At 43.1% G+C, this 27,925-nt stretch overlaps 1 protein-coding gene across 4 annotated transcripts in view; it reads right to left on the minus strand.

The window, feature by feature from the left end:
* MACROH2A1 (macroH2A.1 histone) overlaps positions 1–27,925 on the minus strand; it is a 79,113-nt gene that overhangs the window by 31,546 nt on the left and 19,642 nt on the right. For all 4 annotated transcript variants that reach the window (XM_074313539.2, XM_074313537.2, XM_074313538.2 and 1 more), the window contains exons 3-4: positions 15,586–15,692; positions 14,991–15,188 (exon numbers count right to left, since the gene is read on the minus strand). In XM_074313539.2, coding sequence (XP_074169640.1) covers positions 14,991–15,188; positions 15,586–15,692 — 305 coding nt within the window. The remainder of the gene's footprint in view (positions 1–14,990; positions 15,189–15,585; positions 15,693–27,925) is intronic.

The following is a 27,925-nucleotide window of genomic DNA, read 5'->3' on the forward strand; positions in this document are numbered from 1 at the left end:
ACTAAGCCTCAGAGAAATGCAAATTAAAACCACAATGAGATATCACCTCACACCTGTCAGAATGGCTATCATCAATAAATCAACAAACAACAAATGTTGGAGAGGATGTGGAGAAAAGGGAACCCTCGTGCTCTGTTGGTGGGATTGCAAATAGGTGCAGCCACTATGGAAAACATTATGGAGGTATCTCAAAAAATTAAGTATAGAACTACTATATGATCCAGCAATTCCACTTCTGGGTATTTATCCAAAGAAACCCAAAACACTAATTCAAAAAGATATATGCACCCGTATGTTCACCACAGCATTATTACAATAGCCGAAATATGGAAGCAACCGAAGTATCCATTGGTAGACAAATGGATAAAGATGTGCTACATATATACAATGGAATATTACTCAGCCATAAAAAAGAATGCAATCTTGCTACTTGCGACAAGATGGACAGACTTACAGGATAGAGTAAGTGAAATAAAAGAGAAAGACAAATGTTGTATGATTTCATTTATATGTGGAATCTAAAAAACAAAATAAACAAACACAACAGAAACAAACTCAGATACACAGAACAAACTGATGGTGGCCAGATGAGAGGGGGGTTGGAAGGATGGGTGAAAAAGGTGAAGGGATTAAGACGTACAAATTGCCAGTTATAAAAAGTCATGGGATGTAAAGTGCAGCATAAGGAATATAGTCAGTAATATTATAATAGTTATGTATGGTACCAGTTGAGTACTAGACTTATCACGGCAATCACTTCATAAGTACATAAATGTCTAACCACTGCACCCAAAGCTACTATTGTATGTCAACTTTATAAGAAATTTTTTTTAAAAGATAGTAGTAGGAGAAAAACATTACAGATGGCCATGCCTTTCTGCAGGACGAATCTTTATAGTCAATGCAAAGCAAGGCTTGTGCCCTATTCATTTGCCCACTTAGGATGCAAATTCACTAACATACTAACATTTTTACTTACACTGAAAAATAAGGTCTAATTTTGCTCAGTGCTTTAACAATAAAGACTGCTTTGGCATTTAGGTTATATGGCTAACATGGAACATTTTTCCATAAATTAAATGAGCTAAATCTGAAGCACTAAGGTTTTAATATAAATAAGACAAAAAGCACTTTATCAAGAAAAATGGTAGTAGAAAAGATATATTAAAGTTACCACTATTTTGGTTTTCCTAATTCTTTTCAGTGGACAGGTTTGTTTGATACATGAAAGAGAAACAGGTATAATCAATAATTGCATGGTAAGAAGTCTTGGTAAAGCTTTTTTGATATCCTTTCCAGGAAACAAGAAAGGGGCAAGCTGGATAACAAATCTTTTCACAAGTCAGCTGTTTCTAATTCTGTGTTTTCAACAAAACTGAAGAAATACTAAATTGAGTTAACAGCTGATAGATCATTAAAGAATAGATTGACGGCGCTTAGTTAATGGCAATGTACCAGTGCTGGTCTCTTAGATGTGACTAACACACCAGGGTTATGTAAGATGTTAACAATGGGGAAATTCTCCGTGCTGTCTTTGTAACTTTTCTGTAATCTAAAACGATTCTAAAATAAAACATTTACTAAAACAAAATGATGACAGATTACTATGTGATTTTTGGCCTATAACTCAGAAAGAGTTCAGGGGATTGAGTGACGTTGCTCTAACAAAATCCTTTCCATTCCCATTTAATTATTTTTTTGTGAACAAGATTTTCCAGGCACTTACTTATACCTATAAATACAAAAATACAGGATGCTGAAATCTGTCTCATTTTAGCATTTAGTAACATTCATCTTTGAATAGGTGAGTTAATTGAAAAAACTATCTCCATCCATCCCATTATAAGATACAATTTCAAGAAAACACTTTACTTTTTCCTTAAGTTATTAAAATTCATAAAGTATTTTTCAGTTTGATCAATTGCATATTATTAAATGTTATAACTATCCAACCCTGTAGAATTCATAACATTTAGTGCTTTTCTGAAATTTTTTCAAAATAAGTTTAAATTTATATACACTATTTTTGTTGAGATCAATAAAATAGTATAAGCATAAAAATCAGTTACATTAGGATAAAATTTTGTATAGCAAGGAAAGGGAAATAAGGGCTCAAGGGAAAAAAATGTCAATTTTCCAACTGTTACAAAGAGTCTGTGTTATTTTTTAAATGATAGTATATCAAATCATCACAGTATTTAGATTTCTTTGGATACACTTGAAACAGTTTTCTTTTTAAATGTCAATATTTATTATGTACCAAAAATTATTCCCTTTGCAGATATTTACATTTATTATGAAAAGTTCAGCTGTCAATTTTGAATGTGGGTGATACAAAGATTTTAAAAACTCTTTCAGGATGTATGCAAGTAAAAAATAAAAACCACTGCCCTACTGAGTGAACACCACACATACAAGAGGTGCTCAGTAGACACTCAGGAATGGGATGCAGTTGATAGGTAGACAAGGATTTAGCACTTCTGCCCAAGGACACTTAGATTTTAAAAGGTGAGAAAGTCCTGACAAAATTTCAGCATCCAGGAATTGGAGCTGGTTTTATTGGGTGGAGGAAAGCCTGAGAGCTTCCCTGTACCCAGATACATGTCAGCAGCTGCCTATGCAGCCAGGTTATAAGATTTAATCTGTGATAATTAATACTGGTGACTTTCAGCAATAATACACACACACACACACACACACACACACACACACACAAACACCCTCCCCACCCCACACACATACACATGAATATTATTCAGCTACAAAAAATAAGGGAATCCTGCCAGGAAGCCCAAGGAGTTCCAAATAAGCTGAATACAAAGAAACCCACACAAAGACATAATACTTAAAATGTCAAAAGTTAAAGACAAAGAGATAAACTTAAAGGCAGCAAGAGAACAACAACTGGTTACATATAAGGAACCCCCGTAAGTCTATAAGCAGATATTTCAGCAAAATCTTCGCAGGCCAGAAAGGAATAGCACAATATATTCAAAGTGCTGAAAGTTAAAAAACAAAAACAAAAAAATCTTCCAACCCAGAATACTCTACCACCCAGCAAAATTGTCCTTCAAAATTGAAGGGGAGTTAGTTTTCCAGACAAGCAAAAGCTAAAGGAGTTCATCACCACTAAACTGGCTTTATGGGAAATGTTAAAGGGACTTCTTTAAGCTGAAAAGGAAAGGTGCTAGTTCGTAACAGGAAAACATATGAAAGTATAAATCTGACCGGTAAAAGTGGTGTATTAATTACTTACAAAGCTAATGTGAAAGTAAAACACAAAAGTACTAAAAATAAGTATAACTACAATAATTAAAGGATACACAAGATAAAAAGATGTAAAATATGATATCAAAAACATAAAATGTGGTGGGGGACAGTAAAAATGTAGAGAGCTTTAGATGTGTTCAAAATTAGGTTATCAAAATATAATAGACCATTATAAATATGAATTGTTATATGTAAGCCTCATGGTAACCACAAAGCAAAAGCCTTTCATAGATACACAAAAGAGAAAGGAATCTAAGCATACCACTAAAGAAAATAATTAAACCACAAAGGAAGAGAGCAAGAAAAGAACAGAAGAACTTCAAAACAACCAGGAAATAATTGACAAAATGGCAATAAGTGCCTATTAATACCTACTTTAAATGTAAATAAGTATTTATCAATAACTACTTTAAATGTAAATGGACTAAATTCTCCAATCAAAGACACAGAGTGGCTGAATGTATAAAAACCTAAGACCCATCTATATGCTGCCTACAAGAGACTCACTACCGATTTAAGAACATACAGACTGAAAATGAAGGGATGGAAGAAAATTTTTCCATGCAAGTGGAAACTAAAAGAAAGCTGGGGTAGCTATACTTATATCAGGTAAAATAGACTTTAAAACAAAGACTGCAGTAACAGACAATGAATGGCATTATGTAATGATAAAGGGATTGGCCCAACAAGAGGATATAACATTTGTAAATATTTATGCACCCAATATAAAAGTACATAAATATATAAACCAAATATTAACAGACCTAAAGGGAGAAATAGTAGGAGACATTAATACCTGACTTTCATCAATGGAATGATCATCCAAACAGAAAATCAATAAGAAATCATCAGTTTTAAAAGGCATTATATCAGATGGACTTACGGATATATATAGAAAATTCCATCCAAAAGCAACAGAATACACATTCCTCTCAAGTGCATATGAAACATTCTCCAGAACAGATGTGAGGCCACAAAACAAGTCTTAATGAATTTAAGAAGAATGAAATCATAACCAAGCATTTTTTCTAACCATAATGGTATAAAACTAGAAACCAATTACAAGAAGAAAGCTGGAAAATTCACAGATAAGTGGAGATTAAACAACACGCTGCCAATGGGTCAAAGAATAAATCAAAAGAGAAATAAAAAAATACCTTGAGAGCAATAAAAATGGAGCTACAACATACCAAAACTTATGAGATGCAGCAAAAGTAGTTCTAAGAGGGAAGTTTATAGTGATAAATGCCTACATCAAGAAACAAGAAAAATCTCAAATAAACAACCTAACTTTACAACACCTCAGGAAGTAGAAAAAGAACAAATAAAGCTCAAAGTTAGCAGAAGGAAGGAGATAACAAATAAGGAAATAACATCAAAGTGGAAATAAATGAAATAGAGTCTAAAAATACAACAGAAAAGATCAATGAAACTAAGAGCTGATATTTGAAAAGATAAACAAAATTGACAAACTTCTGGCTAGATTCACCAAGAAATAAAGAGGACTCAAATAAAATCAAATGAAAAAGGAGACATTACAACCAATACCACAGAAGTACAAAGGATCATAAGAGACTACTATGAACAATTATATGCCAAAAAATTGAACAACCTAGAAGAAATGGATAAATTCCTAGAAACAATCTACAAAGACTGAATCATGAAGAAATAGAAAATGTAAACAGATCGATGACTCATAAAGAGATTGAATCAGTAATCAAAAACCTCCCAAAAAACAAAGTCCAGGACCAGATGACTTCTTGGCGAATTCTACCAAACATTTAAATAAGAATTAATACCTATCCTTCTCAATCTCTTCAAAAATATAGAAGAGGAGGGAATGCTTCCAAATTCATTTTTCAAGGCCAGCAATACACTGATACCAAAACCAGTAAAAGGATGCCCCAAGAAAATTACAAGCTAATGTCCCTGATGATTACAGATGTAAAAATCCTCAACAAAATATTAGCAAATCAAATTCAACAATACATTAAAAGGATCATAATTATGATCAAGTGGAATTTATTCCAGGGAAGCAAGGATAGTTCAACATCCACAAATCGATAAACGTGACACAACACAAATGAAGGATAAAAATCATATGATCATCTCATTGGGTGTAGAAAATGCATTTGACAAAATTCAACATTCATTTATGATAAAAACTCTCAACAAAGTGAGTAGATAGGGAATGTGCCTCAACATAATAAAGGCCATATACAAGGTCTGACAATTAAGTTTGTGAACTCATCCTAGAAAAAGTGCTACATACCTCATTGCTGAATATCACTATGGTCACCTTCGATGTACTCCCCTTGGGAAGCTATGCACCAGGCCAGTGCCTAGTCCACCCTTCAAAGCAATTTTGGAACTCTTTTTCTGGAATGGCCATCAGAAATGTCGTCGTATTACCCTTGATGTCCTGAATGTCATCAAAATGTCTTCCTATCAATAGTTCCTTTATCTTCTGGTAAAGAAAGAAGTCACTGGGGGCCAGATCAGGTGAGTAGGGAGGGTGTTCCGATACAATTATTTGTTTACTGGCTAAAAACTCCCTCACAGACAGTGCCGTGTGAGCTGGTGCATTGTCGTGATGCAAGAGCCATGAATTGTTGGAGAAAAGTTCAGGTCGCGTAACTTTTTCACGCAGCCTTTTCAGCACTTCCAAATAGTAAACTTGGTTAACTGTTTGTCCAGTTGGTACAAATTCATAATGAATAATCCCTCTGATATCAAAAAGGGTTAGCAACATTGATGCAACAAGTTCGTAAACTTAATTGTCTGACCTCATATGACAAGCCCACAGCTAACATCATACTCAATGATGAACAGCTGAATCCTTTTCCTCTAAGATCAGGAACAAGACAAGGATGCCCATTATCACTACTTTTATTCAATACAGTATTGGAAGCCCTCGCTATAGCAATGAGGCAAGAAAAATAAAAGGCATCCAAATCAGAACAGAAGTATAACTCATTATTTACAGATGACATGATATTACATATAAAAAACCCTTAAGACTCCACCAAAAAACTGTCAGACCTAATCAACAAATTCAGTAAAGTTGCAGAAACAAAATCAATACATAAAAATCTGTTGTGTTTCTATACACTAATAATGAACTATCAGAAAGAGAAATTACAAAAACAATTCCATTTACAATTTCATCAAAAAGAATAAAATACCTAGAAATAAATTTAACCAAGGAAGTAAAAGACCGGTACACTGAAAACCATAAGATATTAATGAAAGAAATTGAAGAAGACACAAATAAATGGAAAGATATTCTGTACTCACAGATTAGAAGAATTAATATTATTAAAATTCACACTGCCCAAAGCAATCTACAGAGTCAATGCAATCCCTAGTAAAATTCCAATGGCAATTTTCACAGAAATATAGCAATCCTAAAATTTGTATGGAACCACAAAATACTCCAAGCCAAGCTAATCTTGAGAAATAAGAACAAAGTTGGAAGCAACATGCTTCCTGTTTTCAAACTATATTACAAAGCTATAGTAATCAAAACAGTATGGTATTGGCATAAAACAGATACACAGGTCAATGGAAGAGAACAGAGAGCCCAGAAATAAACCCATGTATATTTGTTCAATTAAGTTGTGACAAAGGCACCAAAAATATATAACAGGGAAAGGATAATCTCTTTGATAAATGGTGTTAGAAAAACTGGACAGCCACATGCAAAAGAATGAAACTCTATCCCCCCTATCTGACACCATACACAAAAGTCAACTCAAAATGGACTAAAGACTTGAACTAAGACCTGAAACCCTAAAACTTCTAGAAGAAAACATAATGGGTAAGCTCCTGGGTAAGGTCTTGGCACTGATTTTTGGATTTGAAACCAAAAGCAGAGGCAACAAAAGCAAAAATAAACAAGCAGGACGACATCAAACTGAAAAGCTTCTGCACAGCAAAGGAAACCATCAACAAAATGAAAAGACAACCTATGGGATGGGAAAAAAACATTTGCAAATCCTATATCTGATAAAAGATGAACATCCAAAATATACAAAGAACTCATGCAACTCAACAGCAAAAAACAAGAACAAAAAAAATTCAAAAAATGGAGAAAGGACCTGAATAGATTATTTTTTCCAAGGAATACATACCAGTGGCCAACAAGTACATGAAAAAGTGCTAATATCACTAATTATCAGAGAAATGCAAGTGAAAACCATAGTGAGATATCACTGCATATCTGTTAGGAGGACAAGTATTATCAAAAAGACAAGAGATAACAAATGCTGGCAAGGACATGGAGAAAAGGGAACCCTTGTGCACTGTTGGTAGGAATACAAATTGGTACAACTACTATGGAAAACAGTATGGCAGAGGTTCCTTAAGAAATTAAAAATAGAACTACCATATGATACAGCAATTCCACCTCTGGGTATTTATCAGAAGAAAATGAAAACACTAATTCGAAAAGATATATGCACTCCCTCATGTTCACTGTAGCATGATTTACAATAGCCAAGATATGGAAACAACCTAAGTGACCATCGATGAGTAAATGGATAAAGAAAACATTTTGTGTGTGTGTGTGTGTGTGTGTGTGTGTGTGTGTGTGTGTATATATATTACATATAGTATATATTACATATTTTTATATAATGGAATATTATTCATCCATAAAAAGGAAATCCTGCCTTTTGCAACAACATGGATAACCCCTGAGGGCATTATGCTAAGTGAAATAAGCCAGATAGATAGACACATACCATATGATCCCACTTACATGTGGAACCTAAAAAAACAGAAACAAAACAAGCTCATAGGTACAGAGAACAGACTGGTGGTTGCCAGAGTTGGGGGGGGTAGGTCAATTGGCTGAAGCAGGTCAAAAGGTACAAACTTCCAGTTATAAAGTAAATAAGTCATAGGGGTATAATGTACAGAATGGTGACTATAGTTAGTGATGGTATATTGCATGTTTGAAAGTCACTAAGAGAATAGCTCTTAAAAATTTTCATTGCAAAAAAATATTTGTAACTATGTATGGTGATGGATGTTAACTGGACTTATTGTGGTGATCATATTGCAGAACAGTAAGTCCTCAATGCCATCGATAGGTTCTTGGAATGGCAGCGAAACAACACATAACAAGACTAATTTTACCACAGGCTAATTTATATAAACAAGAGTTAAGTTCCAAAAGCATCTCTTAATGTTATAAAACGTTATTCATGTATCTGCTGTATATACCAATAGCAAGTCATTATGTTTTACACATAAAACTAACATAATCTTATGTGTTCATTATATCACAATAAAAAAGAACTCTTATCCATAACATAAAAGGAACTCCTGTAAGTCATTAAAAATGGATAACCCAATTTTTTAAAAATGTATAAAACATCTGTACAAGAGAAAGGCCAAAATTCATTTGAAAATTTGCTAAAGCTAATTGGACATCAGGGCAATACCCACCCACCAGGCTGGCTAAAACTTAAGCCTCAAAATACCACTACTTCGGCAAGAATGTAGAACTGGAACTCCCATATGCTGCATTAGGATCATATATTTTACCATCATCCGGGAAAACTATTTGGCACTACCTACTAAAGCTGAACATATGAATACCCAAGATACCACAGTTCCACTCACAGCTACACTCCAAACACAATGTAACATGTGTGCACCGAAAGGTATGTGCTTTTGCAGCAGGAATATTGGTCGGAGCCTCAAACTGGAAACAAAAGTCTCTCAACAGCAGAATGGATAAGCATGATGTGGTACACTCAAACAATGAAACGCGCAGACCTGGTGCTAGCTGCCACATACAAGAACCTAGATGAATCTCTCAAACACAATGTTAAGTGATAGAAGACAAAAAGAGAATATAGACCCCAGCAGAACTGAATTTACTATGAAGATAATAAAGGCCCCTTAACTTGCTCAGCTTCCAAGGCCCTGAACCTAATTTTGTATTTAGAGTTTTATAGTTTATTTAAATAGGGTCCCCAAAATTGTTTAAGCTTCAGACCCTCATGAGAAACTTCTTTCCTCATGCTGTACAAAAAATAAAAAAGTCGTGGAATACATATATGAGGATACACAATGGAGTATTCAGCCATAAAAGTGAAGGAAATCCTGCCACTTACGACAGTATGGATGAAACTTGAGGGTACTATGCTAAGTGAAATAAGTCAGAGAAAGACAAGTACTATATGATCTCACTTATATGTGGAACCTTTAAAAACAACAACAAAATCCAAACTCATAAAATAAATCAGATTTGTGGTTACCAGAGGCGAGGAACTGGGAGAAGGAGAATTGAATGAAGGTGGTCAAAAGGTACAAACTTCTAATTATAAATAACGACTAGGGATGTAATTAATGTGCAACGTGACTATAGTTAACATTGTTGTATGATATACCCAAAAGTGACGAGCAGATCCTAAGAGTTCTCACCACAAGGCAAAAAAACACTTTATAGATAAGATGACAGACGTTAACTTATTGTGGTGATCATTTCACAATTTATAAATCAAATCATTATACTGTGCACCTTAAATGTATACAGTGATGTATGTCAATTACATCTCGGTAAAACTGGGAAAAAGAATGCTGCAGAGGGTGAGAGGTAGAAATTTTAAGCAAATATATCTCATGAATACACACATTTCATGAGGGACCAGAATGTGATATTAAAAAATTATTTTAAGCTGTTGCCCAACTCAGCCTGCAGTAGGTGACTTTGCAGCCCTCCACCGTCAGAACAGAGGGGTTTCTGCCAAGGGAAGTGATCCATGGTCACAGGACATATATGTGATACTATGTTTAAACTCTGAAGTTCTGCATTTGACTTCTGGTCTTACTAGCTGCATGACCTTGGGCAAAGCGCTCACCTTCCCAGGCCTTAGATGCCTCATCAGGAAATGCGACTAAGGCGAGGGAAGTCCACATTAAACAAGGGGCTGAGAGAGAAGGCGGTCAAACCCTGCAAGACAAGCCCTTCCTTCCTTCCTGGTTCTCTGCAGTCCATCCAGGGGTACTTTAGGTCCGCAGCTGTCTTGTGAGATGTCAGCACATTCAAATCATAGTAATTATGCCCTAAGTTTTTCATAAAGCCTGTAGCCTGGGATTATGCCCCTTCCTAACTTTTTGGTACTAAAACGCCCTTTCTTTTATGATGAACTAATGATGGTAGGAGGTAGCTTCTTTTCATATTCTAACTTGGCGGGAGGGGGAGGAAGGTAGCAAGAAAAACTCTGCCAATCTCCAAAATGACTGACTTTTTAGAAGTTTATATTGTTCTACAAATCCCAAAGCTCCCATGTATTATACACACACCCAGCTTTGTTTTCAGCAGCAGAAAACCCATGAGGTCAGAGTCAGTGGGAGACATATTTAAGAACTGGAGAACTGAGTATCCAAAAAGGCTTACTACGTAAAATCGACCCAAGCTTACCTATGCTGTGTCTTTCACTCTGATGTTTGAACTGCCAAAAATCTCATTACAAAGCCAGCAGAATCTTACAAGGATGGCAGCTTCTTAAAAGAACCAATCCCTTTCTTTGGCATCTTTACCAGAACACTCATCACTCAATTTGCAACTTAAATATTTATTTCTCAGAAAAGAGGTGCTCTACCAAAATCATCTTGGGCTTTGCCAGGCGGTAAGGAGCAAGCCTGTCTTCATGATCCAGGAGGGTGATTTTCTATGGGGTGGGGGCAGTTGGAATGTTGGTACTAATAAGTGTTTGGTTGAAAAATCCTAGGTGAGATAACTGTTCATCCAAATTCTTTGGCAAAAAACTATCTTCTTGTAGATTCCCTAAATATTATCCTAGGACTCCTAGTATTATAAATACTCTGACCTGTGGGATTCAGGCATTTGAAACTTTATCTTGAGAAAGGTCCCAGGCTTCCCTGACCACCAAAGGTGTCCATTATGGACACGGTAGGGTCCTCACATGAAAACTCGGTCCCGTTCTCTGTGGGAGGAGTCAGGCGTGCTCCCACCTCAGGCCCACTTGCTGCACCTCTGTCAGGAGCTCTCTCTTCCCAGTCACTTGAATGCCCAGATACCTTACTCCCTCAGGTCTCCATTCAGGTGTCACCTTCCCAGAGAAGGCTCACCTGACCGCCTATGGAAAATAACACCGCCTACGCCATCACTCCACTTTATTTTTGTCATAGCACCTGCTCGCCACTCCCCAACCTTCTGGAATGTCTCTGTCCCCCTCACTAGCTCAGAGCTCACTGAGCACGGGAGGCAGGCAAGGGCCTTTTGTTCAGTGCTATACCCCACTACTGAGAACAGTAACGAGCACGTGTAGACTTCATAAATACTGGTCCCATGAATGCATCTTCTTTAAACAACTCGGTGAGAAACATGACAAAAATGAGGTGGCTTTTGAAATTTCTTAATGGAAAAAATGCTCTCTGTGTGAGCAACAGCCATTACAGTTGAAAATAGACTGCCCCGCGGTTTAGCTTGAAGACGTTATCTTACAGAAACTCTTGTCCATGAGCACAGACCCACATACAGTGATGGTCTCTGTGGTACTGCCTGTCAGAGTGCATGCCAGAAACAACCAGAAGTCCGTTGGTAGAGAACTGGGGACACTGGTTTGGCACACCATGGAAGTAACGAGAGTCACACTATGAAACACTCAGCAGCTCTACATGCCCAGACATGGCAGCACTCTGCTAAGGCAACAGCAGCAGCTGTTAACATTTGTGCCAGACATTGCTATAAGCACTTTACATGTACTCTCTCTTAAGGTTCCCAACCACCCTGTGTTATAGCTCCATTTTACAGATAAGGAAACTGAGCTACCAGAGAGGTCAAGTCACTTCCCAAGGTCACACAGCCAGGAAATGGCAGAACTCGAATACAAAGCCAGCTGTGCTGGCACCCTTAATTACTATGCCACCCTGCAAATACAGTGGGTAACATGATTTATATACATATATATTTTTAAGGTAGAGAGGATGGGGAAGGCTTTACATATTATATGCTTTTACATGCATACTTTCTGCAAGGATACATAAAAACTCATTACAGAGCCTGCTCTAGAGAGAAGTCGGGGGACTGTGGTAGGAGTGAGATTTTATTACTACGTACTGTTTTGTACCATGCAGATTCTTACCATATCACCTAGTCAAAAACACATTATGGGAATATTCATAGTCACTGAATTTTAAGGCTGGGATGGACCCAGTCATTTTATTGGGAGAGGTGTAAACTGAGGCACAGACGTGCCTGAGGCCACCCAAGTAGGAAGGCAAAACCCTAAGGCACTGCCAGGGCCCCACACTCCTCGCCCCGTGGGTTCTGTTGCCTTTTCTATTCTCTCACCATTTCCACTATAGCTGACTCAGCTGTCACAACTGGAGACTTTCAAAAGCTTCCAATTACGTAGAATTGGGGGGAAAATTATGATTTGGAATTCAAGTGTTGACACTTGAAAAATACCAAGTCCCTTTCACTACAAGTGCTTTAGCATGTTACTAAGGCTTTCTCTGCAAGTCTCTGGAAAGGTTATTTTCAGAACATTCCACTTAAACGTGGAGATGCAGGGTTCTCCACTGTTTCTGGGAGCTGACACCACAATTTACATTAAACAAATGTTTTGAAAATTAGCTGTTCACGGTTCCAATTTCAGCATCCCCCAGGGTTTAATGTTAGCCAAATACTCATACAGTAAGCAGACAATGTGTTTTATTGTGTGGAAGAAAAACAGACCACCATAACAGACTTCCTGCTTTTGTAATCAAGGGAAATGTTGAGTGTTCGAGTGATTATTGGCATATGGTTATTAGAAACACTGAATTCCAAATATAGCTACTAGGAGCTAGACACACACACACACACACACACACACACACACACACACACACACACCTTCTATATTTCAAGTCCAAAGAGAAAGAAAAAGCCCTCCTAATTTTTGGTCAATTGGGAAGTTCAGAAAGTCATCAGCCCAAACTACTAGGGGAAGAATCGGGTGAGAGGGAGCAGGGTTCAGCCCAGCGTTGTTGGACACACTGGAGTCAAAAAGGCTGCTCACACATCAACGAGCAGGGGTTCTGAAGGATGGAGCGCCATGGCTCTGGCCACGGCTACAGGAAGGCGAGGCTGAGGGACTTGTACCTGCCCTGCTGGCCCCCAGTGCCCAGCACAAGGGGCCTTGCTCTGGGGGCAGCCAGCTCCCTGGGTCCGTCATCAAGAGATGACAGATTTGGCATCTTCACCTTCCGTTTTAACATTTAAAAACGGTTGCACAGGCCCTTTCCCTGCCTTCCTCATCCTGCTCCTCCCAACTACAAATGTTGAAAGGGGGAAAAGAAACAGTTCAATGCGCTAATTTTATAGTTAGCAGAAATGAGAACAGTGCATTCTGCGAAATCCCCACTTGGCGCCAAGCCTTCTCCAGGACTTGTGAGCTCGGTGGACTGCAAGCGTCTGGAAATAAACTTATAGGATGCTTTTCAATATCGGGTTTCTCTCTCAAAGACCTGGAAGTGATTCAGAGCTGGGTAGAGTGGGGCGGGTGGCCTGTTGGCAAGAGGAATTTGGACTCTGTTTGTTTTCAGGGAAGCATTTGTTTGTACGCAGAAGGATGTACCAAAAAATATAGCCTCTTCCACCTGAACTAAAGAAGGCCCACAGTGTGGATGGGAGGTTAGAGGTCAGGGAAGGTGCCCCCACGTGGTGAAAGCCAGTCCGTCTGAGGCACAGACAGGCCAGGGACCTGATCTTTGGACCGGCTCAGAGGAGGGGACATGCTGGGAGCGTGGCTCCAGGTCAGGGCTCCTGGAGCCTGTCCTGGGAGGTGACCTCACCATGTCACTCTGGTGCGAGGCTTTGGGCTCCAGTAGAAAGAACATCCTGAAATGGCAACCTTAGACCCCATGAGGCATTTCCAAGTTTTTATTGAAGGTCTTACAGAATAGGGAGGACACCTTCTGCCAGATGTCATTTCCTCCTAGTCTGGCTGGAGGCCAGAAGGATGACTTCTGAGGGGCACCACAAGGCAGGGCAGCCTTAGGATTCATTTGATTAAAGACGGAGTCTTAAGTGCACCAAACCTAGTTTGTTGGCCCTGGAGCCAACTGTGTCAACAGCTGAGAGGCAGGCCCAGCGACAAAGGAACACCCTAATGAGAGGGTTTCTCTCCCCACAGAAACAGCAGCACTGAGGATCCAGCCTCAGTCCAGAAAAGACCTGAATAATGCCTCTGTGTTACTCCTTCATGAGGCAGTCATTCTAAAAAGCAAACTGCCTGGTCTGTCTCTGGAACATGCTCAGAGGAGGACACACAGCCATGGCCACACAATGTTGGTACTGAGAGTGCCAGGGGCAAGTGGGCAGCTAGCTGGCACCTCTGGGCAGGACTCCATGGCAGCTGTCCTAGGACAGGGGAGCTCCTAAACACACAGGTCCCTTCTCACAGGTGTGGGCACCCCCTGCAAGGCCAGGCACAGCATCCTCCCATCCTGACCTGCATGGCACACTCCCTACATCCCTCTTACCCCAAATGGGGGAGCCCAGTCCCCCGCATGTGTCCAGACTCTGGCCACTTGAGCAGAACTGGGCCCTCTGTAACCAGCTCCCAGATGCTCCTCCGTAGTGTCTCACCCCATCAGTGTTAGGATAAGCCTTCAGCAGGAAGGGGGCTCCTGGACCCCACCTACTCACACCTGCCCTGCTCCTCCCCACACACCACTGCCGAATCACATACCTTGGATTTCCGGGCCCCTTTCTTGCCTCCTGCTTTCTTAGACACGGGCTTCTTCTGGGACGGCGACTTGGCCTTTTTGGCAGGGGGTGGTGTGATGATGGCTTCCAATTTCCCTTTGGATCCTCGTTTCTTTGCTAGCAACTCGGGGTGGATGTTTGGTAACACGCCGCCACTGGCTATGGTGACTCCTTTTAGCAGCTTGTGGAAAAACCAAAGTGGCAGATGGTGAGCCAGACCACCCTGCCCTTGGCCTTGAAGAAGTCAGCCCTGCCCACCCATGCTCTGGATTTTGGCTGGTAGGGCTCCTCTCTCCATGGCATCTACACGATGCTGACAAGACCCAGACTCACTACACAGGGAGCAAATCTTCAGAGTCCAAGCCACACACCTTATTTCCTCCCCAACCCCAAGCAGGCATCCAGGAAAACCACCACGGGGAGGGGGACAGGGAAGCTGCTAATAGTCCAAAATGCAGTCCATGCTTTTGATAGCCAGCCAAACACCAACCTCCCTTTGCACAGACAGCTCTGTCTCTCGGGGTGCATGAGTGCCTGCTCAGGTGTCTGGGGTGGGGGCGGCTAGGAGAGCCCCATACCTGATTTAGCTCTTCATCGTTGGCCACAGCCAGCAGGATGTGCCGGGGCGTGACCCGTCCCTTCTTGTTGTCTCTCGCTGCATTGCCAGCCAGCTCCAGAATCTCCGCTGTGGGGAGCAAAGGGGAAGAGCATAAGGTCAGAGCATCCGAGGATCGCGGGCATCCTCCTGGCCCCCACTCACGGTGCCGGGAATGGGCGCAGGCAGCGGCTTCACGAGGCAGCTATGCTGAGGTGCAAAGCTGCAGGCGGTCTGCCCGGCACACTTTGAGTGGAGTCGCAGAGGTGCTGAGTCAAACCCCTGGTCCAACCCTTTTGTTTTGGTGATAAAGACACAGAGGATTAGAGAGAAGGGACCAGCTAAAGGTCCCTCAGTAAGAAGGGGCAGGGCTGAGACTTGAACCTATTTCCCAGAATGGGGCTGCCTGCAGTCGGCAGCCAAACGTCACCAGGACCAACCCCGAGGAGACAATGGTGTGGCCCCCAAGACTGAACGTGCATCCTGAGCAACAGGTCATGCCTGGGTATATGGGGCTTCAGGGGGCGGGGGCACATTACAGGTGCTGAGTAAGTCTCTGCGGATGGAGTCCATGTTGAATGCCTGCACATTCGCATTCAAAACTAGAAGGATCTGCCTGGACTCTGCACAGTCAGCGTCATAAAAACATAAAACGGAAGAGGTGGGGTGTAGCAGGTGAAAAGAGGCTACAGAGACATAACAACCAAATACAATGTGTCAATCTGCCATTGGATCCTTATTATAAAACAAGCTAAAAATGTCATTTTGGAGACAACAGAGATTTGATTAGACAGCGGGTGCCAAAAAAAATGTATACACATTTTAAGCAAGGAAAAAAACTGTATTAAAATTGTAATACTTAGTATATACCGATAATCAGAGGTATACATTTTTTTGGCACCCTAGTAGACTGACTATCAGACACTAGCGGATTATTAATTTTCTTGGGTGTGACAAAGGTGTTAACACTCTGTAGGGGACATCCTGTTCTTAGGACACACGTGCTGAAGTATTTAGAGGTGAAGTGTCTTGATATCTGCGATTTACTCTCAGATAATTCTGAAAAGTCTACAGAGTAGAGCAATTATGGTGAAATGTTGACAGTTGTTAAATCTAGGTGTACAATGTAAGAGCATTCCTCTTTCAGCATTCCATAAATTTGGCATTTTTCAAAATTAAAAAAAATAAACCATAGTAGGATATGAGCCTACCCCCTATCTGGTGCTAAGTAGCGTTTATTCACCTGTCTTTTGGGGCAGGCTCTCACAGGACAGAAAGACACCACAGCACCAAAGATGGGGAAATGAGAAGTGACCTCTGTTTCCTCCTTGGGGGCACAGTTCTGGTCACTGTCAATCTCATCCCCTCATTTCCTGATGAGAAACACAGACTGTCTCAAAGTGTATCTTACATGCCCATTTCTGCCATGGCTCTGCTGTCACGTCCTTCGAGTCCACCCCACTGGGCCCAGCTGAAGTCGGACCTCTTCCTGGTACTAAACAATTTCTAATATTTAGGTTATGTTGCAAACACTAGATGTCTCTGGCAAAGTCAAAATTCAGAATCATTTAAAATAGCAAAAAAATTCTAGCTACATGAAAATTAGGTGTTTAAAATTTGTAATATTACAGGTATTCCTTGTTAAGGCAATAGCTGAACCCAATGTGAAAACTGCTCTGTGTATAAAGCTGAAAAGCTGCTTGGCTACTCCTGCAAACTCTCATGTTGGTGGGGATGAAAAATCAGTCCTACCTTGAACACCAGGTTCCTCCCCTAACTCCACGGCAGGAATTCACTTACTCGGTAATCGCCACACTGAGGACAATCACTTACTCGGTAATCACAGGACACCAGTGGCACCTGCCTGCTCCATGCTCCGAGGCCACAGAGTCCCCCACCATGGAACTCACATGTGAAAGTCACTGGAGTGAGGCCCGTGAAAGAAGGGGAGACAATCAGGACCTCTCTGACGTTCACCCGTTAGTTTCAACAGAGCTGTTCCCCCTACAGCCTGTAGTTTCACTGAAGCTTCCCTACAGGTGGTCGTGGCAGTGAGTCCCAGTGCCCCACAGAGACGGTTCTGTCTTAGCCAAGCAGAAAAGGGTGCTTGGGATGCCTACAAGACATGACCTTAGGCCTCAGGTGCCCTGAATGTGGAAATGCCTGCCTGGCCAGCCCAGCCTGCCTTTCCTTCTATGTTCACGGAGCAGGTAGCACACCTGCAATGCTCTTGCCCTGACCCCCGGCTGGTAGGGAGCCAAAGCAGGGGTCTGACCTGACGTGAGCACAGACCTGGGAGCGAGGGCACAGGAAGGAGAGCCAGCCACAGCTGTCACTGGGCTGGAGCCTGTGCAGTGCGGCACGAAGGCTGGAGAGGGGCAGCTGGCAGAGCAGAGCTGGTGCCCACTTGGCTGACTTCCTAGCCTCCACCATCCCACCCCCTCCCCAGCCTTCCCCCAGTTTCTGAGGCCACTGGGAAGCATGTAAGGGCCAACAGTATCTGGAGAGCCAGAATATACAGGAGTCAGGAGGATTACAAGCTTTTCCCCATAATGTGCTAAGAATGCTTCACCTGGCAGAGAGAGGGAAGGAGGGTGGGAGGGAGGAGGGGGCGGGGGAGAGAGATAGAGAGTGAGGGAGGGATGAAGAGAGAGAGAGAGAGAGAGAGAGAGAGAGAACAACCCACAGTGATGCCCTAAGCGCATGCCTGTGGCAAGAAGATAATTTGAAATTCAGTTTCTCAGGAAAGTGGAGAGGGCCTGTTTCCTCTTCCTGCCTGGAGTGTTAGTGGAAGGCTCTCCCCATGAGAGGCACAGTGGCTGCTGGTGGGATACAGGAGAGGAGGGATGTGGTCTTTACATTTTCGGCAGTGATGCTCTGTTTTTGTGCAGGGGAGATGGTGGTGCTGGGTGCAAAGACCTGGAGGGCGAGAAGGGGTCACCAGAACCCTGAGCGTTTGGCCCCGATTTGGGTAGCAGACAGGAAGTATGTAACACAAGGAAGTAAAGCCAAGGAGTGATCTGTAAGTAGCACCCATGGCTGAGAAACCTGAAGAGCAATTCTCCAAGAATTCCCCGACTTCTGTGAGCTTTTTTGCTTTTTATTTTTCCCCCTGAACTCTCACTTTGTGGCTGAAACTTCCAATGGCTTGAGCTTCTCCACTTGGGAAATCGTCAGGACTGTGCTCACTTACTGCTACCACGTTTCCCCGAAAATAAGACCTAGCTGGACAATCAGGTCTAATGCGTCTTTTGGAGCAAAAATTAGTACAAGACCTGGTATATATTATGTTATGTTATATTATATTATATTACATTACATTATATTACATTATAAGACCTGGTCTTATATTATAGTTAAATAAGACCGGGTCTTACATTAATTTTTGCTCCACAAGAGCATCAGAGCCGATTGTCCAGCGAGGTCTTATTTCCGGGGAAACACCATCATTCTGTGGGTTGGGGCTGCCAGCCTGGATCCAGCTGGGAGTGACCATGAGGTGGCTGTGGAAGGCTGAGGGAGGTGTGTGCAGTGCAATGAGCCGTGTTTCGCTCGGGCCATTCTGCTGCCTGCTTCACCAAGGAGCCAGAAAATCCAGGGCCCTTCCTTTTTGGAAAACCCCAGCTTACCTTCGAACAGCCCTCAGCCCTGTGGGGAGGGAGGGGAGCTGTGCCAAGTGGGGAAAACAAGGAGGGGCACAGCTCCACACTCCTGCTAGTTGAGCAAGAGCCTTATCTTCTGTTCACTCTCGCCTGTTTGCCAGAGGGACAGTTACCATAGCAACTCCTTCCTCAAGGGACACACGCAGAAGACAGAGCACCTCAGAGACACACCTTGTATGAGGAGTGTGTGCCCTGCCCCGCCCCGCCCCTACATTGCAGCAGGCAGAGGGCTGCCACAGCCCAGGAAGATGGAGGACGCACTCTGACTGCTACCCTGTTTCTCCGAAAACAAGACCTAGCCAGACAGTCAGCCCTAATGCGTCTTTTGGAGCAAAACTTAATATAAGACCCAGTCTTATAGTAAAGTAATAGCTAGCATTATATATTATATTCTGTCATGTTATATTATGTTATATTATATTATACCCAGTCTTATAGTAAAATAAGACCAGGTCTTATATTAATCTTTGCTCCAAAAGATGCAGGAGAGTTGATTGTCCAGCTAGGTCTTATTTTTGGGGCAAGATGGTAACAAAAGCAGGAACCCAGAAATGAACTCACGCTTTGCCAAGTACGCAGTAATACCCACCCTGTCATCCTGGTCTAGGTGTGGAAGCAGAGATCATCAAGGCTTCCCTGGAGAAGGGAGGGCTGCCTGCTGCAGGAGACAGGGAGGTGCAAAATGCCTGCACTGGACAAGATGGAACACTCCCCCCATCCGCCCTCCAGGGCCTGCTCCAAGGAGGGAGCGAGGGTGCTGGCTGGGAGGAATTAGGGCAGGGCACAGCCACCAGAGATTTACTGATTAAGCTTCCTTCCTAGTAAGTGATCCTGAGCTTGGTCATGGAAGGCCAGGCTCCGGGCCAGCCACTGCGCCCCGAGCCCCCTGGCATGGGCCCCCCACCAGCAAGGGGGCTGCCTCCTGGGCTGGGCCAGAGCCAGCTTCAGCTCTGCTGCAATGGGATGGACACCACACCTACCCACAGGGAGGGTTTCCTGCACTTGATGTAGCTTGTGCTTTGCAAGGTTTTATGCATCTCTGAAACGTTTACCGCTGACTGGCTTAAGAGAACAGGAATCCTGAGCAAGAGAAGCAGGAAAGCACCAGATCTACAGATGCCAATCCTTTTCTCCACAGTTTCCAGAGCGCAACTCTTGCATCCGCCCTTGGAGGGAGACTTCAGGAGCCACAGCCCTAGGGGCTGTAACCAAAACAAATGGAATCCATATAAAAGCACTGGAGGAAACTGGAAAGAGCAGTCAGGAGAGGAAACAGACCCCTAACCAGCTTCTCCACCTTTCAAGCCAAATCTTCCTGGCCAGTGACAGTCTCATTTTGTTACCAGTGACCGACACTGGACTGGTTTGGGGCCCAAAGCACTTGGGGTCAGCTCTGGAAAGGACCCTAAGTGTGGTTAAGGTCCCCCAATTATAAGCGCTGCCAAGGGGATAGGTTGAATGAGTAACCCTGGCTAGCTAGTGAGTGCATTTTAAAGATCTTTTTGTTTGTTTGAAGATCTAATTTGCAAGAAACCCCAGCATCTCTGGTTCCCACTCCAGTCTCTGGCAAGCCCTGGGCTGATGGCGCCATTTGTAGTTGCCTGGACCAGCGCTGCAACCTGTTCTGTCCTCAGAGCAGCAGGCGTTACAGAGGCACCCGTGGGCCCAACGTTCCCCAGACGCAGTGAGCACTGTCGTCTTAAGGCCGCTTGACAAGATTCTCACAGCCTTGAATAATGGCATTATTTGGCAGCCTTTCCAGCTACAGACCAGCTGTCTGAATGTGAATACCTTTGACAGGTCTACTTTCCAAGTTCACCCAGAGACCAAAGGCTTAGAGTCTCCCCCCCCCCCCCCCAAACATCTTGAACTGAACCATATCTGTTGTACTGAAGCATTCTGTCTATCTTCCTTTGGGGAGATGAAGTCATGGTTTGCAGAATTAGACTCCTAACAGCTAACAGGTGATGTATGGAGGCTGCGCCAAATTCTAAACACAAACCTTGCAAAGGAGAGTCAGGGGCTTCTACTGAGCTGTTTGAAGCGTCTCCTCTAACAAAAGAAATATTGAAAATAACAAGCAGAAATCAAAGAAAAGCCAATGTTCACGTAATCCCAAGGAGAAAACAGATATTTGCTACAAAGCCAACAACATGACAAGGAATCTGTTTATTGTATTTCTTTCGACTCATCAGGCTTCCATCAGCAGTTCACAGAGTTCAGAACTGTTATCCACCTTCCCTGAAGGCTTTAACCCAATCAACCCCAATCGGAGAGTGAGCGCTAAAGAGTTTCCTGTGGCCTGACTGCACCAGGGTCCTTCAATTCCCTCCTGCCCAGAACCCACTGGCCCACACCCCGCCTTTTCAGGAGATGAGTGGCAGGGTCTGAAGCCTGCTGAGCTCCGGGCCCAGGCTGGTGGCCACAGCACGGCTCTCCAGTCTGCCTGTCCCAGCGGCCTCCCAGGAACCAGAGATTCCACACAGAAAATAAAACCGACGGCCGTAATCGAGGGTGGCGTTTTCTATGCACAGTATAAGGTATTTCTTTTTTAAGAAAGAGTCATTCTGTTGCTTTTCTGCAGATGTTCCAAATTGGACACGTTTGTCCATTGCTGTTGAAGCCCCCATTACAGACCCCGTGCCCCTAAGGACCCGTGAGCCACAGGTCTGGGGTCAGCATCTGATCCGGTCTCCCACCTTCCCCACAAACTCTCCCAACGAGATAGAAACATGGCTTACTTGGGGAGTTTCTCAAGTCAGCTAATTGTTTTTCATATTTCAATGTAAAAAATAACTTTGCATTATACACATTCACAAAGAGGAGATATTAGGATTCTTGGCAAACATTACCTTCACCTAACCCACCAGCCCAGTGCATGAAGACCTTCCCTTTCAGGAAAGCCTTTCTCTACCTTCCCCAAATCTCTAGCGCTTCTGTGTAAGCTCACCTCCTTGGTCTGTCTTCAGCGGAGGGCAGTGGTTACAACTGGGGGCCTGCTGTCAGACAGCCTGCACCCCAGGTGTGCACCCCAGCTCCCGCACCTAGCTGCGAGGCTCGGCAAGACATACCTGAACCTCGCTCAGTTTCCCATTCTATAAAAGGGGGGGTGATAATTGAGGTCACATCTAGGCTTATGAGGATTAATGAGTTACCAAGTTACATGCTATCCATGAGGCCACAACCATACACTTTATCTTTTAAAAAGTATAGCAGGCTTGATTTCCAGGGGAAGAAAACTAGACTTGCTTTTCCTCAGTTCCCTTTATCAAAATAACTGATGGCTGGCTGGGTAGATGGATGTGCATGAGAGCAAGAGGAGGAGAAAAGCAATATAGAAAACCTCCCCCCATAGTTTACTCTTTGCTGTTACACTTAACAGTTTACATGTGTTTGAAAAATGCACTTGAACCCGCTTAACCTCAGCGCTGCCAGACGTGTGCTGATGGAACACAGCACCCAGGGGGGCCCCACAGGCAGTCTCTGCCTTGCGATGGGGTCTGGGGCTTTTGTGTGACCCCAGCAGGGTGTGCCATGCACGGCAGGGGCAGCACCAAAGCCAGCTGCTGAGGCAGCACAAGTCAAGGCCTCAGGAAGGAAGGTGGAAGGAGGAGGTGCCTTGGGAGGGCACAGAGAAACCTGCTGTAACCCAGGGCCCGGCTGACAGCTGGCCAAGGCCCTCTGCCCCACCCGTCACTTGCTTTCAAGGACTCTAAATTAAAATACAAGGAAATGGTTAATATGTATGTTTGTTTTGATATGGAAAATCACAGCCATTTGTTCTTAATTCATCTCAGGAAGGGGTGAGCAATCAGAGATGTCTGCTGAAATGAAATGATTTGAAGAGTGTAATGTGAAGAGGAAACTCACTCAAAGAGCCCTGACATGGTGCCGGTTCCCAGATGGACTCTGAAAAGGGGAAACAAGTTGCAGAAGGGCGTGTGTGGTGGGCTGCCACCGTGCGGGGAGCAGAGGCTATACCTGTCATCCATGCTTACACATCCTTCATGGAGACGTGGCAAGGCTCTGCGTCCTGGGAGTGCATCGGGGCTAGATCAGAGGGACACAGTTTGCTCCACCCTCTTGTGTGCTGTTTATCTTGTGCACAGTTTATCTTTCCAAAATGTAAAAAGTAAAATGAAAACACAGTAAATGAGAAGAGGCCGCTATGCGGTACCCACCCGTTTGGCTTTTGCAACTACATGTCCCAAGCCCCCTCCTGCCCTGACACCTGTCCCAGCCTGCTTAGTCCTGCTTCTTGAAGAAAGCTCTGAGCACATGAAGACTTCTGTAGTTCTTTTCATGACTGATTATTTTTAGAGCAATGTGAGTGTGTCACAGTTGGGGAGGCCCACAAGAGGGAATGCCACTCCTGAGGTTATCTGTAATAGCCCAGCCCAGCCCAGGCCCAATCTGCCCAAGTTCATTCCCAATGTCGAGGGCCACTTGTCTAGAGGTTTGCCCAGGCTCTCTCACCCAGGATTCCACCTCCCCTTCGCTAAGGGGGCAGTGAAGAGACACCAGGCAAAAAGCTTCTGGCCCTGCCATCCACCCTCCGCGCTGCTGAGAGATACGAACCCCCAACACCCAACCAGGCACTGCCCACCCCCTCCGAGGATTCTGGCTCCTCATGGCAGCCCTCAGGCCACCTCTCGCCATGAGTGCTTTTTCCCCAGGACCTCACTTATCCTGTTGCTGCTACAGCCAGCACACGTCACTCCACGGCCATCACCCCTCTTCTGCTCATACCCACCTCCTTCCTAAACTTTCCTCCTTCCTGTCAGTGATGACTTGTCCTTCCAGGCTCCTCCCTGAAGGACCTCTGTCCTTGGTCCACGCCAGGCCACAGGCTTGTCTCCAGCCTTTACAGCCCACGTCTGATATGCCCTTTGGTGATCCCCTGGGCCCCTCAGGGCCTGCCCTGTCAGGAGTCCATGCTGGCTCCTCAGCCAGGCTGTGGCTCCGTCGAGGACAGGACCAGCCTTGGAAGACTGGGCACGTACCATCCTCTTGAGACATCCACTGAAGAGAAAGGAGATGTAACATGGACAGAGTGGCCCTGAGTCCCAGGCCTCTCCTTCTCACTGCTGAGGTCTCAGCTCTAATAGCGAGCCTGAAGGAAACGCTCTTCTAGAGATGGGTTACGGGGCTGAGTGACTTCGGAGAAATTATTCAAACTCTCAAAGCCTCAGTTTCCTCCTAAGCAAAATAGGTGGTTTGAAGAGTCAGCGAGTTACTAAATGTGAAGCATGTGCTCAGTGCCTGGCACACAGTAAGTGCTCAATAGATGACAGATGTTTTATTAAATTGCTCTGTCTTTGCCTAGCACTCAAAACACCACCACAATTACAACAAGCCACAATCTGAATCTAAAACAGAGACTGCCAGGGCCTGGGGTGGAGGTGGGAGGCAACACACACTCGCGCACGCGCGCGCGTGCTCTGCTGCTCAAGCTAAGTACCCTCATTTTCCGAATGAATAGCAGATATTGACTTTCAGCAGTCAATATCCAGATTTACAGAAGCAACAGATAAGTGTTAACCAAAGACCACTGCAGTTACCAATTACCACGAGGAGCATCAGTCAGGATACTGATGGCCAGGGAAGCAGATTAGCCCTGGAGTTCCAAATGGTTCCTGCCGGCAAGAAACATGAGCTCTGGCCGGGAAGGAGCCTCCTTCTAGAAGGAGGACATTTATAACTGTCTTCTCTAATGGCCTGTCGACAACGTCCCCTTGAGACAAGTGGGGGTGATATCAATCCCGTGAGAGGACACCTGAGTGTCAGGCACCATCGCCAGCCTCTGAAGTACCAGGCAACACACACTTTCTGGCCACTGGATGGAAAGCACTTGCTTAAAAAGGAGGAAGGTGGGGTGGAAATAAAGGAAGAGACGGAGGGAGGGTCAGCGCTGTAGGCTGGCTGAGCAGCCTGGCCAATCTGAGGAGTCTGTGTCCTCTTCTTGGCAACCAGAACCAGAGGGGGCGGTAGGAAGAGACAGGGAGATGGAGGGAGGCTGGCTGTGGCTAATACCCTGTGGGTTTGTCTTCTTGCTGGAACTTATTTATAGCTCTGATGAGCGGCTTTTTACTTTCATGATATTTTATTCTGGGTTGATTACACATAGAAGCCCTCAGGTAGAGAAAGCAAGCAAGGGGTCTATTAATATGTTTTATTAGTTTTGATATTTTAACAGGAAAATATTGGGAGAGAAGATGTGTCGAATTCTTAACCCGTTTCCTTTTCCTCTCAGTAAGTAAATAGTTCTTTTAAAGCCACTCTTGATGGTCACCCACAGAAGAACCCTGAGATGCTGCTATTTTCATCGGTTGGGCAGCTCCTGGCTTCCTCTGCTTTTCAAGGTATAGCTGAGACGTTCTCAGTGGCTTTTGTGGCAGAAGTGAGAGATCAGCCCTTGAATACATCCAACCCTTCCTGTTTGCCACCAACAGCTACCCTTCCACTTGCCTCTCCTCAGGCAGGTCCGGCCCACCATACCCTGATGTTAATTCTAATTATACTTCATTAAAAAATATCCAGGGTCTAATTCAGTTCTCACCCTCATCCATTTCCTGGTAGCATCTGACATTACCAACCCTCCCTCCTCCTAAAACTCATCCACTTCTAACCGGTCCTCTTATCTTTCAATAAAAAAATCTATTTACTGAGCGGCTGCAAAGGTCAGACTTGTGCTGGGAGCTGAGTACACAATGGTAAGAGAGGGGTGGGGAAGGCCAGTCCCAGCCCTGGGGTCATGAATATGGCCTGGGATATGCCGGGCCCACCACAGACACTCAATACAAATCTGCTGAAATCATCAATGATTGTTTCAACCCCCAGCACCCAGCTCGGCACCCTGCACTTGGTCAGAGTTTGGTTAACTCTTTCGTAAATAAGTCATTACAGATGAATAACTAAACAAGGGAACCAGGCATTGCAGCATTCAGGTGGCGAGGAAGGAGGGACGTGCAGGGACATTCTCAGCACACTGGCCTGGAAATGTATTAGAACATGTATTAGAACAAACACTCAGGATCCATGGCAGGCGGTGTGAGCTACAAAGCTGTCGTCCCAGGCAAAGGCAGCCGCGTGATGAACCAGGACCCAGACAAGCCTCACTTCACAGTCTCAGGTCAAGACTCAAGGTTGACAGAAGGGACCGGGGCGGCAGGGAGGTTAGGAGCAGATCAAGGATCATCAGATTCTTCCAACCAAGATTTTGGCTTAAATTTAAAGGTCATCCTCTGTGTATCACATGTACCCATTATCCTGATTCACTATTTTTTGACATTTCATTTTCTAGATATATTTTGAAATGAAAAGGGAAAAGAAGAATCTTTAGATAGATATATAACACAGATAAGAGACAATAACGTTGATTGTCTCCTGGGAGAACTGGGTGTGCAAAAGAGCAGGGAGGGAGATCACGTCTCACAGTATGTCCTTTGGGAACACGTGAATCTTACCATTCGTATGCAACACCTATTAAAGAAAGTAATCACTCTCCATAAAAGTAAAAAAGACAATGAGAGACCCATCAGATATGAGAAAGATATTATTAAGTATATTACAGGACAGACCAAGGAAAGAGAAAAAGTCCAGAAATAGCCCTAATTATATCAAAAAACTTCATGTATGATAAAGGTAGCATTTCAGATCACCAAGGAAGAGGTGGATTATTCAATTAATTGTGTTGAGATAACTGGGTAACCACCTGGAATAAAATTAAGTTGATCCCTATCTCACACTATACATCAGGATAAATTCAGAAGGGGTCAAAGTAAAAGTGTAAAAAAATTAAACCACAAAAATACAAAGCAAAAGCATGAAGGAATTCCTCTGTAAACTTGGAGAGAAATAGGATTTCTGAACAATGTTAATTCTAATTATACTTCATTAAAAAAAAAAATCCAGGTCTAATTCCAAAAGAAATAGACTCATAAAAAATTCAGATATTAGGATTGTTCAAATAAATATGGTAATCATTTCACAATGTATACGTATATCAAATTATCACATTGTACACTTTAAATGTATGTAATTTTGTCAATTATTCCTTAATAAGTTGAAAAAAAGACTTATTCTGATAAATATATAGCTACGTATAACATATTTAAAGCAAACTTTGAAAATGAAGAGGTTATAAAGAATGACCAAGCAGATTCAAAAAAGAACCAAATGGAACTTGTATAAATGAAAAGTATCAAAACTGAAATAAAAAATTCAGTGACTGAATTAAACAGCAGATAAGACATAGATGAAGAGAGAATTAAACTGGTAGACAGTTCTGGAAGATTGGTCAAAAATAATCATCCAGAAAGAAGTCCAGAGAGACGGAAATGAAAAATATGAATGAGATGAACAGATATGGAAGATAGACTGAAACCTTAACATATGTTTGTGTTTCATAAGGAGAAAGAGACTAGGATAGAGGCATTGAAGAAATAAGAGCTAAAAACTTTATGGATGAGATAGACATGTTCAAAATCAGAGCCTGAGAAAGTTTATCACCAAAAACCCTCACTAAATAAAATTCTAAGGGATGTACTTCAATCGGAAGTAAAGTGATCCCAGATGGAAGGTCTGAGATGAAAGAGCCACACTTAGTTTCGGTCGCACCTTTTTCCTTGCCTGAATCCAGAAGCAGGTTTTATAGTGCTT

The sequence above is a fragment of the Rhinolophus sinicus genome, chromosome 5 (genome assembly GCF_057876585.1).
Source record: "Rhinolophus sinicus isolate RSI-liver-muscle chromosome 5, RSI-T2T, whole genome shotgun sequence".
In the NCBI taxonomy this organism is placed as follows: Eukaryota; Metazoa; Chordata; class Mammalia; order Chiroptera; family Rhinolophidae; genus Rhinolophus; species Rhinolophus sinicus.